This window comes from Elephantulus edwardii, unplaced genomic scaffold, assembly GCF_000299155.1.
Source record: "Elephantulus edwardii isolate Elephantulus edwardi_28Jun2011 unplaced genomic scaffold, EleEdw1.0 scaffold00017, whole genome shotgun sequence".
Taxonomy (NCBI): domain Eukaryota; kingdom Metazoa; phylum Chordata; class Mammalia; order Macroscelidea; family Macroscelididae; genus Elephantulus; species Elephantulus edwardii.
This window is the reverse complement of record NW_006399767.1, coordinates 26,774,681-26,791,099: the sequence shown is the minus strand read 5'-3', so window position 1 is coordinate 26,791,099 and position 16,419 is coordinate 26,774,681. Positions and strand designations below refer to the sequence as shown.

Genomic DNA, 16,419 nt, shown 5'->3' with positions numbered 1-16,419 from the left:
AGTTTTTTTTACTTTAGTTTGAATGAAAATTGGCATTCAAGGACCATGGGTTATGGATTTGAGTTAATGGCACTGCCACATTTTAATGTTTTGCACCTTTCACAGAAAATGTTCCAGTATCTAATTGTACCTTTCTTATGTAAGAGTTTTCAATAATGGCTCTGTTTTAGAGATGTTGGTACTGCATGTGTAAGTGGGTTCAGGCTTCTGAAGGAGACCCAGTGCAGCATCCAGGTCCCATGATCCTCTGTGACTGGGACTGAGTGCCTCCCTCCCCTGGATGTGGCTATTGGCTGGTACCCTGAGATTGATTTTCAGTGCTCGGTTCTGTTACCTTTATTGTTGGCTGATTAATTTGCATGCAAGATGCTATACCGATGACAAATTCTTTAACAAAAGCTTGTATCTTAGGCAATGAATGGTTGATGAATCAAGAATCAGAACGCTAGGGTTGAATAAGTAGAAATTGTTGTAAAACCAGTTGAAGTTTAAAATGAGATAGCTGCAGTGTTATTACTGACATTCTTCTGTGACAGGGTTTCTAGAAAATACCTGTCACTTTTTTGTTCACTATATAATTTGGAGAATTTCCTACACAGCACATAGAAGACAAAATGTGTAGGAGATGACTGCTCCCTCCTTACACAAACCAGCAGAAATCAGAGCAGTAAGCTCATTTGCAGGGAAATACATCTGGATTCCAGCTAACTTTTATGAGTCCCCATGTGTCACTGCTGTTTTTATCATTTAAATTTCAAGTGGTTTTACATCTATTTTATTTCCGTTCTATGCCAGTCAACCAGTTATTTTTCTGATGTGTTTTGCTTCTTAACCCTTTAGAATAATGACAACGAGACAGCCCTGCATTGCGCTGCACAGTATGGCCACACAGAGGTGGTGAAGGTTCTCTTAGAGGAGCTAACAGACCCCACCATGCGCAACAACAAATTCGAGACGCCTCTGGACCTGGCTGCACTCTACGGGAGACTGGAGGTGGTGAAGATGCTCCTCAATGCGCACCCCAACCTCTTGAGCTGCAACACTAAGAAGCACACTCCTCTGCATTTGGCAGCGAGGAATGGCCACAAAGCCGTGGTCCAGGTCCTCCTGGATGCTGGCATGGATAGCAACTACCAGGTAGCAGGGCAGAAGTACCTCCCAGGCTCAGGGGGACTTAGTGATTTTGGAAAAGGCACAAAGACCATACTGCTGCGCTGTGTTTTTATTTAGCATGTTTCACATCATGTTTCAGCCGCTTCCATTTGTTGGCCAGTTTTAATGTGAAACTTGAAAGACAAATGAGCACTTGAAGTGAGTTGTTGGGTTTTTGTTTTTTTTTTGGTTGTAGTTCCCCCGCCCCCCTTTTCAAGCAATCTCTCAAAGATTTTTTTAAAAGTTTCATTATCTTCCTATACATGTGTGTCCATTGCCACATTTTAGCACCTTAAAAAGTCTTGACTTGATATTCTAGACAAGAGATGTAGTTTCCCACTGATGTTAGCTTTCCTCATTCGAGGAGTGACTGTCTTTGGCTTCACATTGACCAGACCACATTTTGTAGTAAGGTGCTTTGCATACCTTGTGCTTTCTCATTAGTCCTTGGATCCAGGAAGGTGGCATTTTGTGAACTCGTGCCAATAAGTGGCTACAAGAGTAACTGTGTGCTCTTCATGTGTGGCCTGCTAGTGGCACATCAAACAGCCTTGAGGTGTGGCCACCATTGTGGGTTTTGGAATCCATGCAAGAAAAGTTGGAAAGATAATGACAGAGGGCTTTGTGTGGTTTACTTTGTTTTCCTTTCTTCTCATCTGTGTCCCATTTGTCGTGTGAAGCCACGCCAAACCTGGGTCACTGTTCTGATGATACCCTGCTCTGCACTCTTGTTTGCTTTCCAGACGGAGAAGGGCAGTGCTTTGCATGAGGCTGCTTTGTTTGGCAAGACCGATGTGGTGCAAATCCTGCTGGCTGCAGGTGAGAGGTCGGCAGCGCTCTTGTCTACACAGCATGCCAGGGTTGGGTTTGCGTCTCCCTAGCCTCAGTAGAGGGAATTCATTTTTTGCTGGCTGTATTTGAACCCAATGTGTGTGTGTCTCCACTGGTTGATGGCAAGTGTGCAGACTAAATGGCTTTTGATGAAAAATGTTGGTCATGATGCTGGGAGCCTTAGGTAGCTTGAAATTTGAACCTTTTTGAGCTGACCTGAAAATACTCACTCTGCTGGTCCTCCTGGTGTGTCTTTTTAGGAATTGATGTCAATATCAAAGATAACCGTGGACTGACTGCCCTAGACACCGTCCGGGAACTGCCCTCTCAGAAAAGCCAACAGATAGCAGCACTTATTGAAGGTATCAGTCCATCTCCTTGTCTGGTACAGTAGAGACATGTTGGCCAAACCAAGGCATTTATATTTGGCACAGTTTTATTTTTCTTTTTTAAAATGTTTCCTTTTAGATCATATGACTGGAAAAAGAAGTATAAAAGAGGTAGATAAAACCCCCACATTCCAACTACCTCTCATCTCCAGTTTGGACACCATATCACAGAAGTCTCAGGGTAAGGCATCTCTTCTCTGCTAACATTGGGGCAGACATATGGGCAAGGGATTCTCAGCTGGAAAATATTTGAACATTCTTTAGCAGAATGGGGGGGAAAATCCTCATTTAAATAATAATTTGAAAAAAAAATAATTTGAGAGGATGAGAGATTCTCAGTACATTCATATTCAAATTCCTTCTCCCTCAAATTCCCCTCCAAGAAAAGGAAATTTTGAACGCTGGTGGCATAATCTGTATGAAGTTATGCTTTTAGTTCAAGGATGGCACCTTTTTGGCAATTCAAATCCATCAGTAGCTCTGGAAAAAGATGGGCAGTATGGTTGTTTTCTTGAACATAGCTTGGGCCTGTGGCTGTTAAACTCTTCTTTCTTTTGTTCTCCACTCTTGCAGCTGGCTGTATGCAGTCTATTTTGAAATTTGTAATAGGCAGGATAGTGGAGCTTTGGTGGCATAATCTGTAGAGAGCTGCGCTGCTAGCTGAAAGGCAGTGCCTCTAAGGCAGTTCAAATCCACTGGGGGTTCTGAGGGAAGAAGATGGGCAGTCTCCTCCCATTCACTTTATAGCTTCAGTAAATTTACTGGAGGGTCAGTTATGAGTCAGTTCCAACCTGAAAAGAATGACATTTTGTCGGGCAAACGTGATAACCACTATACTGTGGAAAGAATGACTTTTTGAATGAGTAGGTAGAATGATCTCAATTTTTAGTCAAATCTTAAGTGAAACTTTTTTAAAGCACACATCCTATGTCAGTGAATATGGAATGACTCATCTGATTAGAAAATAATTTGTATGATAGATCTTGGTTATATTTTGCCAACAAATGTGGCCTTAGGTAGTCCAATCTATACATCCTTAAGTAGGATTTACGGTTTTAATTTACTGAGTAGCCTTTCAGATCCCTAGGTGTGATGAATGATAACCGACAAAGTAAAGCTTAACTGACATCTTCCTCCCAGTATAAATCACAATATGGAAGGCTGACGGAAAAAGAATAAAGTAGAGAAAAACAACACAAAACCAACATGCAAAAACTGAGAAAATAATTTTCCTTAGAAATGGATAGATAAAGATGAAGGAGCACCCATTTTTCTGTCTTTAATGTGAGGTTCTTATTTCCTGGCCCATACATGTTTTTTCTTTGCTTTTGTTGATAGGCTAGTAATAGGACTAGAAGCTCAAAAACATTCAAGAATTTTGCATTTTTAGCTTTAACTGTTTGCAAGCAACCTGGAGATCCTTGGTCTATAATAGCTGGTCATTTCTCCTGGGGACAGATTAAGACCTTTTTTTTTTTTTTTAAGATTAAGACCTTTTGGTTTGAGATTGGTAGTTATCCAGTGGCCCCGCCTAAGCCCCTCTAAGTCAAAAAGACATTGGTGTCTTCCCTTTTGCTTAAGCACCTGGAGAATCCTATGGAGGATTACTTAAGTTTTTGTTTGTCCTTGTTATGTTTTATGGGTTAAGTTTATGCTGTCATGTTATTGAGGTATTTTTTATAGGTTGGGGGTGGGGGAGCAGTTATAGATAGGAAGGATTTTCCATATTGAATTAGAGAAAAATCTGTTTACCTCTCAGAGCACCAAGAGCAGCTGAAACCTCAACATTTATTCTTGTCCATGTAGCGGAGCTGTCACTCATTTTTCTGCTCTTGTTCAATGTCCGTTCAGATTGCTAAAGTAGCTTTGAGTTATTGCAGTGATTTGGAACCAGAGATTATATTCTTTTATTTACTCTCTTGTCCCCAATATCCTCCTTAGGTAACGTGGACAAAGCAGTGACTGAACTGATCATTGATTTTGAGACAACCACTGAAGAAGAGGGTCCGTACGAGGCTCTGTACAATGCTGTCTCCTGCCATTCATTGGACAGCATGGCCAGTGGGCGGTCTTCTGATCGAGACTCCATGAACAAGGAGGCTGAGACAGCCAGTGTGAAAGCTGCAGGAGTGAGGCCTGTAGGTGGTCTGGGATCCTGACTTCTCCATTGGTGTTGGGTGGTGTATTGACCAGCCAAATCTGGGCTGCTGTGGACTCTGGAAGAGGAAGTGGGACCCCTAGTGGCAGCTCCCATTTCAGACTCGAATCAGTCGACTCTTAGTGTTCTGGCTCTGCCATGTTTCTGTGTTGCTCAGGGTGGTGAAACTGTACAGATCATATTGAGGTAGTATTTTTATTTCTCCAATTTCAGTTATATATATATATAATTTAGAACAAATGAACAAATTATACTTTTATTTAGTCTTCATTTTCTATGTATATTAAGCTCTAGTGCTGCTGTTGTCTTTGTGGGGCAGTTATATTTATTTTTTGTGTTTTCTCTGAAGAACATTCCTGAAGTGGAAGATGTTCCATCCATCTCTCTCAGCTCTGAGCATATGCTCACCCATCATTTGCCATCAAAAGATCGTCCATTTGGATTGGGACAAGTTATCTATTCAGCTGCAGGAAGCTCTGGTGGTGTAGTCCATAGAGAATTGCACTACTGACCTAAAGGTTGTGTGCTCCCGGGTGTTTAAATCCACCAGAAGCTCCGAGGGAACAAGAGGGGCATTCCTCTCCCTTTATAACGTAGAGCCTCAGAAACTCAGTGGCAGGTTGCTGAGTCAGAACCAACTCAATGGCAGTGAGTATGAGTCTTTGTTTTTTCATATCCAGCAGGTTTAGAACAAGAGCTAATCAGACATCATTTGTAATCCTTTGTGGACTTTCTATTTATATCTAGTCATAACCCCTCAAGCTATTGAAACAATAGGATAAGCAGATCCTTGGAATTTTCTTTCTCAAGGTTTACTTTTCTTTCTTGCTGGTTTTTTTTTGTCTGAAACTTGCTTCTGTTTCCAGACTATACATTGTTCTGAAAAATTCTCACTCTGTTTTTATCCTCCCAGTTATATTGTGACGTGAGGCCTGAGTCACTGGTTGATTCCATTTGTTCTCCTTTGTATGCTGTTGAACACAGTCATTTGAGGTTTGAACTGAACTCACCTTCGCTCTGTCAGGATGGCAGTGACAGCCTCCCATCTGCTGTCACGTTTTCAGAGTTTTGTTATTTCTTCCATTTGAAGAGGCTGTCCTTTTCTTTTGATCTGAACTTGGCTTTTGAACATTTAATGGTCCTTTGACTGCAGAGGAATCCTTGGACTGTCAGATACGCCCTGTGAATGACCTGGTGTTTCTTGGAGTGTTCTTTCTTGCTCTTTTGCTCTGCTCTGCCCTAGAATAGTTTTGTGTTTTAGTATGGACTTTGGAAAGACCTAACAGTCATGTAGTGGCCTCCCAAGGTAGGTGTTACCAAGGACCACTTCAGAGCTCCTTGTGAAGGGTGAAGCAGGTGAGTATGTACAATGCCGCTAGCCTTGTGGTTAGATGCCATTGAACGAATTCCTACTCATAGTGACCCCACTGGGCCAACTGAAACCTGGCCGAGTTCTGGACCATCCTCACAGTCTCTGCTGTGCTTCAGCCTGTTGTCGCAGTCACTGGCAGTCCATCTCATTGGGTCCATCTTCTCTCTTTTTTATGTCTAATAGTAATATTCATAATGATTATGGAAAGACAAAGGCATTGTATTTATTGCAATTACATTTAAAATATCTTCAAGTACACACATACAAAAAATGCTCCTTAACAGCTCAATGTATTAAAAAAAACCCTTAGGACATTTTCATAATTTATTTTTTTCCTAATGATTTTAGGGTCTGAAATAAAGGAAGATCTGCAGTAAGAAGGATCGATACAGTGGATGCAGCAGTGGGTTCAAATATACAGTTCTATTTGATCCATGATATTAAAATATAATAATTATGAGGATAGTGCAGGAGTAAGCCATATTTTCACCCTGTTGAACATGTTCTTGTTATGTGCCGTTGAGTCTCCTGCGACCCATAGCAACCCTACATATAGCAGCTCTGAAACCTGCCCTGTCCTGAGCCAATCGCACAATTTCTGACACAGCAGCCTCCATTGATAGTGTTGAAACCAACTTGATGGCACCTAATAACAGTTCCTCCATAATTTATCATGTATGGAAACTAATGGCATAGAAGAAGCCAACTGCTAAATAAAGCTCCATGCGATTCTGGTTATGTAATAGAAAATGCGACTTCCTTTTTTTTCCACTGATTTTTCTCTTTACAATAATGTTGTCCTTTTTCAAGGACCAGGCCTTGCTGACAACATGCATAAAGTATGTGAAACTAAATCATTTCATCTCTTTCAGTGTTGAGCATAAATGAATTTAAGCCAGTCAAGCTGTGGGACAGGGCTTTGCTTAGAAGTGGTTCTTACAGGTGATGTCCATTAGGGGGAGCTAGAGCTTCGCAAGAAGCCACACAAGTCCGTGAAATGATAGAATTCCTGTGGGCTCTAGCCACTTATTTACGCACGTCTCTTTGTTCTAGGAATCTAGTTAACTAGACATTGATGGATTGTGAGGTGCATACTACGTAATTTGTGCCTCTTGTGACTATTTTATCTTCCTGGCCCTTGTTGATTGGCTGTGGCTGAGAGAGTCTGTATTTTGGTAGATAAAATGTACATACGCTATGGATAAATCATCCCTTTACCTCAAGGTCTTTGGGCCAAAGTTTTTACGTTAGGAAAAAAGACTTCTATTTGCTTCTCTTTGCTTCCAGTGTTTTTGGTGGCTGCTGCTTCCAAGAAAGACTTTTCTTTCATTTTTGTTTTCTGAGACTCTCTCAGCCTTGAGTTGCCCAAGATGGGTCCTTGTTATGTTGTGTTTTCCTTCTGGTGGGTTTACTGCTGGAGAATATGGGCTACTTCTTTAGCTTTTCTCTTTTTCACACAGTAATACTGGAACCGGGCTCTTTCTGCATGTCCAGAGTGAGAAAAAAGTGGGACTTACTAGGAAATCTTGTCTAAACAGCTTTGTTTGCCATGAAAGTAGAAACGCACTTTAAAGTTGTTACCATTGGATAGCCATTAGGTTCCAGAAACTGATGGGAATTACTAAGTAATAATACTTGGATGTGGAGCATATTTTAAAAGAGAGCTCGTAGATGTCAGATACTAACCCTGGTAGCTCCTAAAAGCTAAGAAGCGTCCTTTCTTGCAGATTTCTCTGGGGTTCTCATATAATTCAGCATTCACTTCCACTCTGGCTTTCAGAAACAGTATTATTCTAGCAACATGATAACTAAGACCAAACTAGGATCTTATTCTGGAGGCTACCTCTTACTTACATACTAAGTAAGATTCTCTAATATGAATAGAATTTTGTAATACAGATAAATGATGCTAAAGGTATTGCAGGGACAATGGCAAATCTTTCTAGTTTTTAGCTTTCAAGTATCCTTCAACAAAAATATTTCTGTGTATCTCTGAAATTATCTGCTCATTCATTGTACCTCTTTGTGAATTTGTTGATTCTGGACTCAGGCTCTCAAATGACTACCTGTTTTTGTAAATGGCAATTTTATTGTGCTATATTTCTGCTCATTCGTTTACGTATCTACTCTTGCACTACAACAGTTTAGTAGTTGCAACAAAGACTAAAAGAACTACAAGCCTAAAATGTTTTTATATAATCTTTTATGAATAAGTTTGCCTGCCTCTACTCTAGGGAAAACAATTGGTGTGTGGTCTTTTTAAAATAAGCTTGGATAAATTACTGTTTTCGTCTGCTAATGGTGTAATACAGTTTGACTTCCATTTCCTGAGATTCAGGGAAGATAAATTCCAGTTGTTGTTGTTGTCAAGTGGCATCAAGTCAAGTACGACTCATAGCAATCCCATGGACAAAAGATCTGTACCCTGTTCTGTCCTGACCATCCTCACACTTCCCAACACACAAGAGCCCATGGCAGCAGTCACCATGTCAATCCACTTGGTTGAAGGTTTTCCTCTTCTTTGTTGACCCTCCACTCTCTTCTTTGCTGACCCTCCACCCTTACCAGTATCATGTCCCTTTCCAAGGAATAGCCCCTCCTAGCAACATGTCCAAAGTATATGAAGTGAAGCCTCATCATTCTTGCCTCCAAAGAGCATTCTACCTGCACCCTCCCCAAGACATATCTTTCTATTCTTTTGGCTGTCCATGAAATGAATGTTCAGTGCTCTTCTCCAACACCATAGCTCAATGTCATCAGTTCTTCTGTCGTCCTTATTCATTGTCCAGCTCTCAGATATATAACAAGTGATTGGAAAGACTGTGACCGCAGTCAGACTCACCTTAGTCCTCAAACCGACTTCATTACTCCTCAGTAATTTGGAGTGGTCCCTAACTGCAGATTTTCCTCAGTACAATGTGTTTGCTTATTTCTTGACTGTTGGTACCAAGGATGTTAATTATGGGTCCAAGTAAGATGAAGCTGTTGACAGTTTCAGTCTTTTCTCTATGCATCATGATGCTGCCTATTGGACCAGTGCTAAGAATCTTTGTTTTCTTGATATTGAGATGCAATCCATACTGAATGCTGCATTTCAGAAAGTTCGCAAAAGCGCATGTGGTGTGTAGACCTACCCTGTATAGCATGGCCCCATTTTATAGATTCTGAGTTTTTTTCCCAGCACTTGTTTGAGCATTGTTTACCTCACATCTTGTTCACTATGTTGTGTACATCCTTTGTGTTTTATTGAGCAGGGAGAATCTCTTAAAAAGCAACTAAGTGGTCAGAGCAACCCTTCAGAGGCTTCAAGGGACAGTAAAATCTGGCATAGCATTCACATTAAATTAGGTTTTAGAAGAGTTGGTGTCTTCCCCAGAAGTACGTGTTTGTAATGATAGAGTATGGAAGCTATGGAATGATCCCCTATGATTTGATAAAACAGTTCTAAGAGTATTAGGGGTGGAATGTAATACCCTTTAATTCCATCACAACCTAAATTTTATGTAACGGGAGTTGTTTCCCTAGGGTGTGGCCTGTGGATAACATTTATTTTACTAGAGATAAAGGAGGCAATCAAGTGGAGAAGGGGGACTCTCAGTACAGCCAAGGAAGAATCACCAGGAGTAGAGCATGTCTTTTTGGACTTGAGTTTCTACTCTAGGGAGCTCCTTGATACTAGGAAAGCCAAGACGTATGGAGATCTCTTGTAAGAGAAATAAGAAAGAAACAAGACCTGTCCTGTTAGAGTGAGCAGGCCCTCCCTTACAGCTCACTCTGAATTTGAACTTTTACCCTCCTTAAAGAGAGCTTGGTGAACTAGTTTATATGGTGTTGCTCTGATAACACAAAGTCAGTGCCTCCCAGGGTGGGGATGGGGAGGTTAAAATCCAGTGGCAACTCCGAGGAAGAGAGATGGGGAGTTTCAGCTTTGGAAACTCAAGGGAGGGTCAGCAATGAGTTGATTCCAACTCAATAGCATTGAGAAAATGAGTAGAGTAAAAACATTGATTGCCTTGAAGAGACGTGGTAGAATTTAGAGACATCAGTGACAATTCGGGTACAGGCTGAAAAGGAAAGGAGGAAATTTTTCATACCAGAGACACAGATGAAAGGCATGGCAGCCTTAGTACTTGGAGGACAGACCTTCACAGACATGGAGACCAATGCAGGATACCATGGAAGCCAACTCTTGGAGCAAGAGAGCTGAATGCCTTCAGCCAGGAGGCCTCATGGCAGAATGGTGTGCATTTGAAGTGAAGGTGGACTTACTTGCAATTCTAACCAAAGAGCAAGGAAGCCTTTCAGTAGCTTATTAGTGAGAGACCTCTGGGCAATTACCAGCAGAACTAAGAGCTTTGCAGCATTTGCTGGGCAGGGCAGAGCCAGTTGATCTCTTCAGGAAACCAACGAGCATGGAAAGCAGAGTTGCCACAGGCTCAGAGAGGAAAGCTACAACCTTGGGAGTTTCAAAGTGTGAGACGGGGCTTTTGGGGTGTTTAAGTGTTGAGGGTCAAAGAGTCAAATCTTGCTATTGTAAACAAAGCCGCGATAAACATGGGTATACATATATCTACTTGGATGTCATTTATGGTCTCTTTAGGGTATATTCCCAGTAGTGGAATTGCTGGGTCAAATGGTATCTTTATTTGCAACTTTTTGAGAAAGCACCACAATGCTTTCCACAGTGGTTGCACCATTTTACACTCCCACCAACAGTGAATCAGGGTTCCAGTCTCTCCACAACCTCTCCAGCATTTGTTGCTTGCTGTTCTGTTAAATTTTGCTTGTCTTACTGGAGTGAGATGATATCTCATGGTTGTCTTGATTTGCATCTCTCTCAGGGATAGGGATTTTGAACATTTCTTCATGTGTTTATTGGCCAACTGAATGTCTTCCTTGGTGAAGTGTCTGTTCATATCCTGTGCCCATTTTTCAATTGGATTATTCTCCTTTATCTTGTTGTGGTGCTCGAGTATTTTATAAATTCTAGATATAAGTCCCTTGTCTGACATGTCATTACCAAAAACTTTTCCCCAGTCTGTGGCTTCCCTTTTTACCCTGTTAGAGAAGTTTCTGGATGCGCATAGGGATTTGATTCTTAGAAGGTCCCATTCATCTATTTTATCTTCTCCTGGTTGTAAATTTTTCAGAATACTGGGAAGACTCTTTATGTTGTGGATTAGGACTACTAAAGTTTTTCCAAGCTTTTCTTGAATGAAGTTTACACCAAAATCTCTGTAGATGTTCATTGAAATGAAAAATAAACAACCTAAATTAAAAAAAAAAAAAAAGGTCAAATCTTTGCCAACTCAGTTCTGGAACTTTGAGCTCCCCAGAGCTGAGGAATTGAGTATGCCATGCTTGAGAGGTTCTCAATGGGACATGAAAATGGGGTGAGTTGGAGATGAGGGAGCAGAGTTGCTCCTGAATGGACCTGGAAGGCAGAGCTGAAGCCATGGTACAGATGAGACTAGGGGTGGTGGAGGAGTCGGGGTATCTACCTTTAGCACAGACAAAATGTGCAACATTCAGAGTGTAGAGGGCAGAGCCATTCCCTCCATGGTGTCTGAGAATAGATTCTTTTCAGACTTGGAGAGCTAATGTAAATTGTTCTGCTAGCTACTTAGTTGGTACCTGTTCCGGTCTCTACCAGTTGCAGTGGAAATGTATACCTTGTGCATGTTTCACCAGTATGTGATGAAAGCAGACACAATGCATTCTAGTGTTCTAGAGAAAGAATTTTGCCCCAGAATAGAGTTTAACCTTGGAATTTTTTAAGACTTTTGTGATAATATTATGGGGTGAAGCATTTTGTTTGTGACAAGAGCATGGATTTGGAGGATTGCAAGAAGTAGAATGTCATTGATAGATTAGTATTGTTCCCACTCTTGCAAAAAAATACACACACACAAACACACGCGCACGCGCGTGTAATGTTATAATAAGGAGATCTGGTGGCTTAGTCCTCTGGAGATGTGTGTGCCAGCTGAAAGACCATATTTCTCTGACAGTTTGAAACCAACAGCCACTGCACAGAAAAGAGATGGATAATCTCCTCTCACATAATTTATAACATCTGAAGACCTGCTGGAGGGTCAGCTTTGAGTTGGTTCCAGTTCAACAATATACAAGAACAACACTGTCTTATATATCAGTATTATGAAGAACATTTCTAGCAAGGCATTGTTGCTTTTTCTTTCTGTAGGATATGAAAGACAAATTTACAATCTCAGGTACAAACATCAAGAGCCAAACAACACTCTGAATTGTTACTTGTGTACACGTTCTCCATCTATTCAGATGCAAGACCTTGAGTTTAGTCTCCCAGGAGTGTTCTTTACATTATTCATTTTCATTTCTAAGGGCTTGGGTATGGGTAAACAAAAAAATTAGATCGTTGAAGGAAGAAATTGTGTATCACTTTTTTTTTCCTTCTCCAGAGAGAACGTCCACCGCCTCCAGCAAAGCCACCACCTGATGAAGAGGAAGATGATCGTGGGGATAAGAAGTATTTTCCCTTGACCACTTCTGAGGTATACAAAGTTGAGAGTTTATTCCCATCATTAAAATATGAGATTTGGGGAAAGTGCATTATTACACACTTAAAATTAACTTTGATTTCTCATTTTGCGTTAGTGAAAATAATGTGTGTATATGTGTGTTTGTGTATGTGTATATGTATGTATGTATATGTATATGTATATATGTATGTATGAAATATATTAGTAGTAAATTTGCATTTATTAGTAATCTGGAGGAAGACCTTCAGACTCACTTAAAAGTACTAAACAAAGAATTTTAATATAGATTTATGACAGGGCAATTTTTGATCTGTTTGACCAGGTGAAAATTATTTTATCATGCTGCCAATAAGTCTATTGAACAGTCTCTCTTATTCTTTTATATCTGGATTATCTTTTCATACATGGTGTGGAGTATCCCCTAATCTCTGGTTTCTAAACTGCACCATATTACCAAGCTTGAGTGATTCTTTAGCAAATGTCATATTTCTGTTTTTGCCAGAGTTGCTTCACACCAATTTGAATGGATTTAGTCATGGCGAATGAAGCAAAATTGGATCTGGCCCAATTTTCTAAACATTGAATGAATCAGAATAATGGGAAATATTATGGGTTGAATCCCCGGGAATGTGGAGTATGTATGACACTCACTCCGAGTGGTGAGGTTGGCTGCCATCTTTGAGTGCACCCCACTGTTTCCAGTTCTGCTAGTCAAGAGTTTCCCGTTCTGTTTCGTTCATATTTTATAAATTCTGTTCTGATTTTGCTTCATGGGCCACAGTTGAACCAAGAAGAGACTCCGATTTTTATATTAGCTCTTTTCATTTCACATGGAAGAATCTTTACCAAAACAAACATGGAAAATGTCCTGCCTTGATTAGAAAAAGAAAAACAAAGCTATTTACAAAGGGTAGTTCATGTTTTTCTTTTTGTTTTTAAATCTTTTAAATTTTTTCTCCCACATTGAAAAGACCTTTTTTGTTGTTAATTTAGGTTGTTTAGTCTTAATGACAGTTTATAAATGTTATTGTTTTTTCTTTGATTATTCATACACATTTTGTTTTATAACATTAATTACAATTAATTGTTATTCATTAATTACACTCTCTTCAACTTCTTATTGTATATTGCTTTTCCCTTCACTCAAGTCACCTGTATTTATTAATTTTTATCCTTGATAATCATCTGTGAATGATTCTGTCTGTACTCTTTGCCTTAGCTTTCTACATTAGCCTTACACCCTAATACTCCTAATACTTAAGTCAGTCATCATAATTTCTTCTAGATTCAATCATTTTATGCAGTGTTTCACAAATTCTCTATCATTCTTTTAAGTTGCATAATCCTCCATGGTATGAATGTAGCATAGTTTCAGTAGCCATTAGCCTTTGATGGACACTTGGATTGTTACCATATCTTTAATATTGTAAATTATGCTACAGTGAACATGGGTGAATGTGTATATCAGTTTGTGTCACAGCTCTTATTTCTTTGGAATACATTAGCTAATAGTGAGATTGATGTATCAAATGGTATTTCTCCCTAATAGTGAGATTGATGTATCAAATGATATTTCTGTTCTATCTTCCTAAGGAATTACCAGACTGTTTTCCATAGTATTGTGCCATATTATATTCTCATTGGCAGTTCATGCGAGTTCCAGTCTCTATACTCTTGCCAGTATTTGTTGTTAGTTCATATTTTTTAAGAAAAGAAAGTTTACCATTGGACAAATACTCAATCTTCTAACTTCTGTATGTGAATAAATTTAGGATTTTCTTCATCTTTCATCTTCAGAACGCTTCTTTAATATTTTCTATTTAGAGAGTGCTTTTCTTAACATTTACTATATAATTTCAAGAATTGTTTTCTAGTTCATTTATTGACCTGTTGTTTAATAATAATACTACTTTTAAAAATCAGCTAATCTAAACAAGTTAATTAAGTTTATCCCTGGAAGTTAGAATTAATTTTTCACAATATTGCCTTGGACCATCAGTGACACAGTTTTATTTTCAGTGTAAAAACATGCAACAAGAGGGATAGCTTTAGACTAATATCAACAAATAAAATGGTACCCTTTTGAAAATGTAAACATCAGTATTTGCAACAGAGAAGATTTCTATTCTTGGTACAAATTCTGTCCTCATAGCTTTAGCTCCCTCAATTACAAAATGCTAATTATTGTGCTTCAGCTAAAGGCTCTCTAGAAATGCAACTCTCAGGCTATCATATGTTGCCAGGAGGTGTAAATGCATGTAGTGAATTCCTACATATTGTTATAATAATAATGTTTTTCTCAATACTCCTTTTTCAGAAGGAGAAACCTAGTAATACAGAGCATATTAATTTACAGTTAAATCTCTAAAAATTCTGTGTGTTCCTTTAATGACAACTAGATTGAAATTCTAGTACACAGGAGAAGGGCAAGGCTTTTGAAGAAATAACTGGATTATTGTTGTTATTAAATGCTGTCTAGTTGAGTATGAATCTTAGCAATCCTATGAACAAAAGATCTGAACCCTGCTCTGTCATGTGCCATCCTCATACTTCCTGACACATAAGAGCCCATAGCAGCAGTCGCCGTGTCAGTCCACCTGGTTGAGGGTCTTCCTCTCTTTCACTGACCCTCCAGCCTTTCCAGCATCATGTCCCTCTCCAAGGAATAGCACCTTTTAGCAACATCCCAAAGTATGTGAGGTAAAACCTCATCATTCTTGCCTCCGAAGAGCACTCCAGCTGCACCCTCTCCAAGATATATCTCTGTTCTCTTTGCCGTTAATGGGATGTTCAGGGTTCTTTTCCAACACCATAACTTAAGAACTTAAATTCTCCCAGGTCTTTCTAATACATACCAGTTGACAGTAATATAATGGTTAAATGCTCAGCTGCTAGGCGCTTTCAAATCTACATGTGGGTTCCAGGGAGAAACCCAATGGCTTCAAGACTACTCTTTATGACCCTATAGGACACGGTAGAACCACCTCAGTGAGTTTCCAAAGCTTAAAAAAATTTTTTTAAATATTTTATTTTCTTGTTGTGTACCATCTAGTCAGATCCAACTGGCACAGGAGGAAGCTACCCCTCATTCTCCAGCAGAGCACCTGGTAGATTCAAACCGTGTGCCTTTGGGATTGCAGTGCAGCTTCCTGCCAGTAGGTCATCAGAGCTCCCTTAAGCTTTATAAATTTATGGAAGCTGACTGTGTCATCTTTCTCACTTGGAGTAGTTGATGGGTTTGAACCATTGACGTTTTGGTTATCAGCCAAGCATTTAACCACTGATTTGCTTTGATAAAGATTACAGCCTAGAAAATCCAATGGAGCAGTTAAACATAATATGTATGAATTGTTGAATATAAAAATGTTTGTCCTGTTAACTAGCAAATAATAACAAAAAGTTCATAATATTTTAAAAATAAAGAGCAGACCAGTAGGTCTGGAATAAATGGAGAAGTGTGGGCACCTGAGCTTGCATCTGATGCACATTTGAATCTAGCCGTGGGTGGATGGGGATGAGTTGACCAGAACCCAACCAGATGAAGACTAAATGATCCTTGCAGTGAGGTAGGGTTGATTGCTGCAAATTGATGGCTTGCTCTGGACAGGTCTTTGCTTTTGGGTATAGATGCTCAAAGTTTCCAGGGTGAACAGAAGATCATTCAGCAGGAATATGCTTGAGGGACATGCTTGTTCCCCGACTACTGGTTTCATAGGGATGGGCAAATCAGAAATTGGCTATCTAAAAGGGGGCTATTAGGACATGAGATACGATGTATCTGGCTTACACACTCTCACAAAAGTAGTTATTAGTTGTTGTTGTTGTTGTTATGTGGCGTCGAGTCGTTTGCCACTCATAGCAACCCTATGTACAAGAGCCCTAAACCCTGCTCTATCCTGTGCCAATCGCATTGCCTCTGACACTCCCATCCCTATTATCCCAGTCACTGAATCAGTCCATCTCATAGAGGGTCTTCCCCTCCTGTGCTGTCCCTCT

General features: G+C 39.8%; 1 protein-coding gene across 2 annotated transcripts in view; it reads left to right on the top strand.

Annotated features, from left to right (window-relative positions):
• Positions 1-16,419, top strand: part of ANKS1A (ankyrin repeat and sterile alpha motif domain containing 1A) — a 287,821-nt gene that overhangs the window by 128,002 nt on the left and 143,400 nt on the right. For both annotated transcript variants that reach the window (XM_006882059.1, XM_006882058.1), the window contains exons 4-9: positions 841-1,137; positions 1,896-1,971; positions 2,244-2,345; positions 2,452-2,553; positions 4,314-4,510; positions 12,343-12,435. In XM_006882059.1, coding sequence (XP_006882121.1) covers positions 841-1,137; positions 1,896-1,971; positions 2,244-2,345; positions 2,452-2,553; positions 4,314-4,510; positions 12,343-12,435 — 867 coding nt within the window. The remainder of the gene's footprint in view (positions 1-840; positions 1,138-1,895; positions 1,972-2,243; positions 2,346-2,451; positions 2,554-4,313; positions 4,511-12,342; positions 12,436-16,419) is intronic.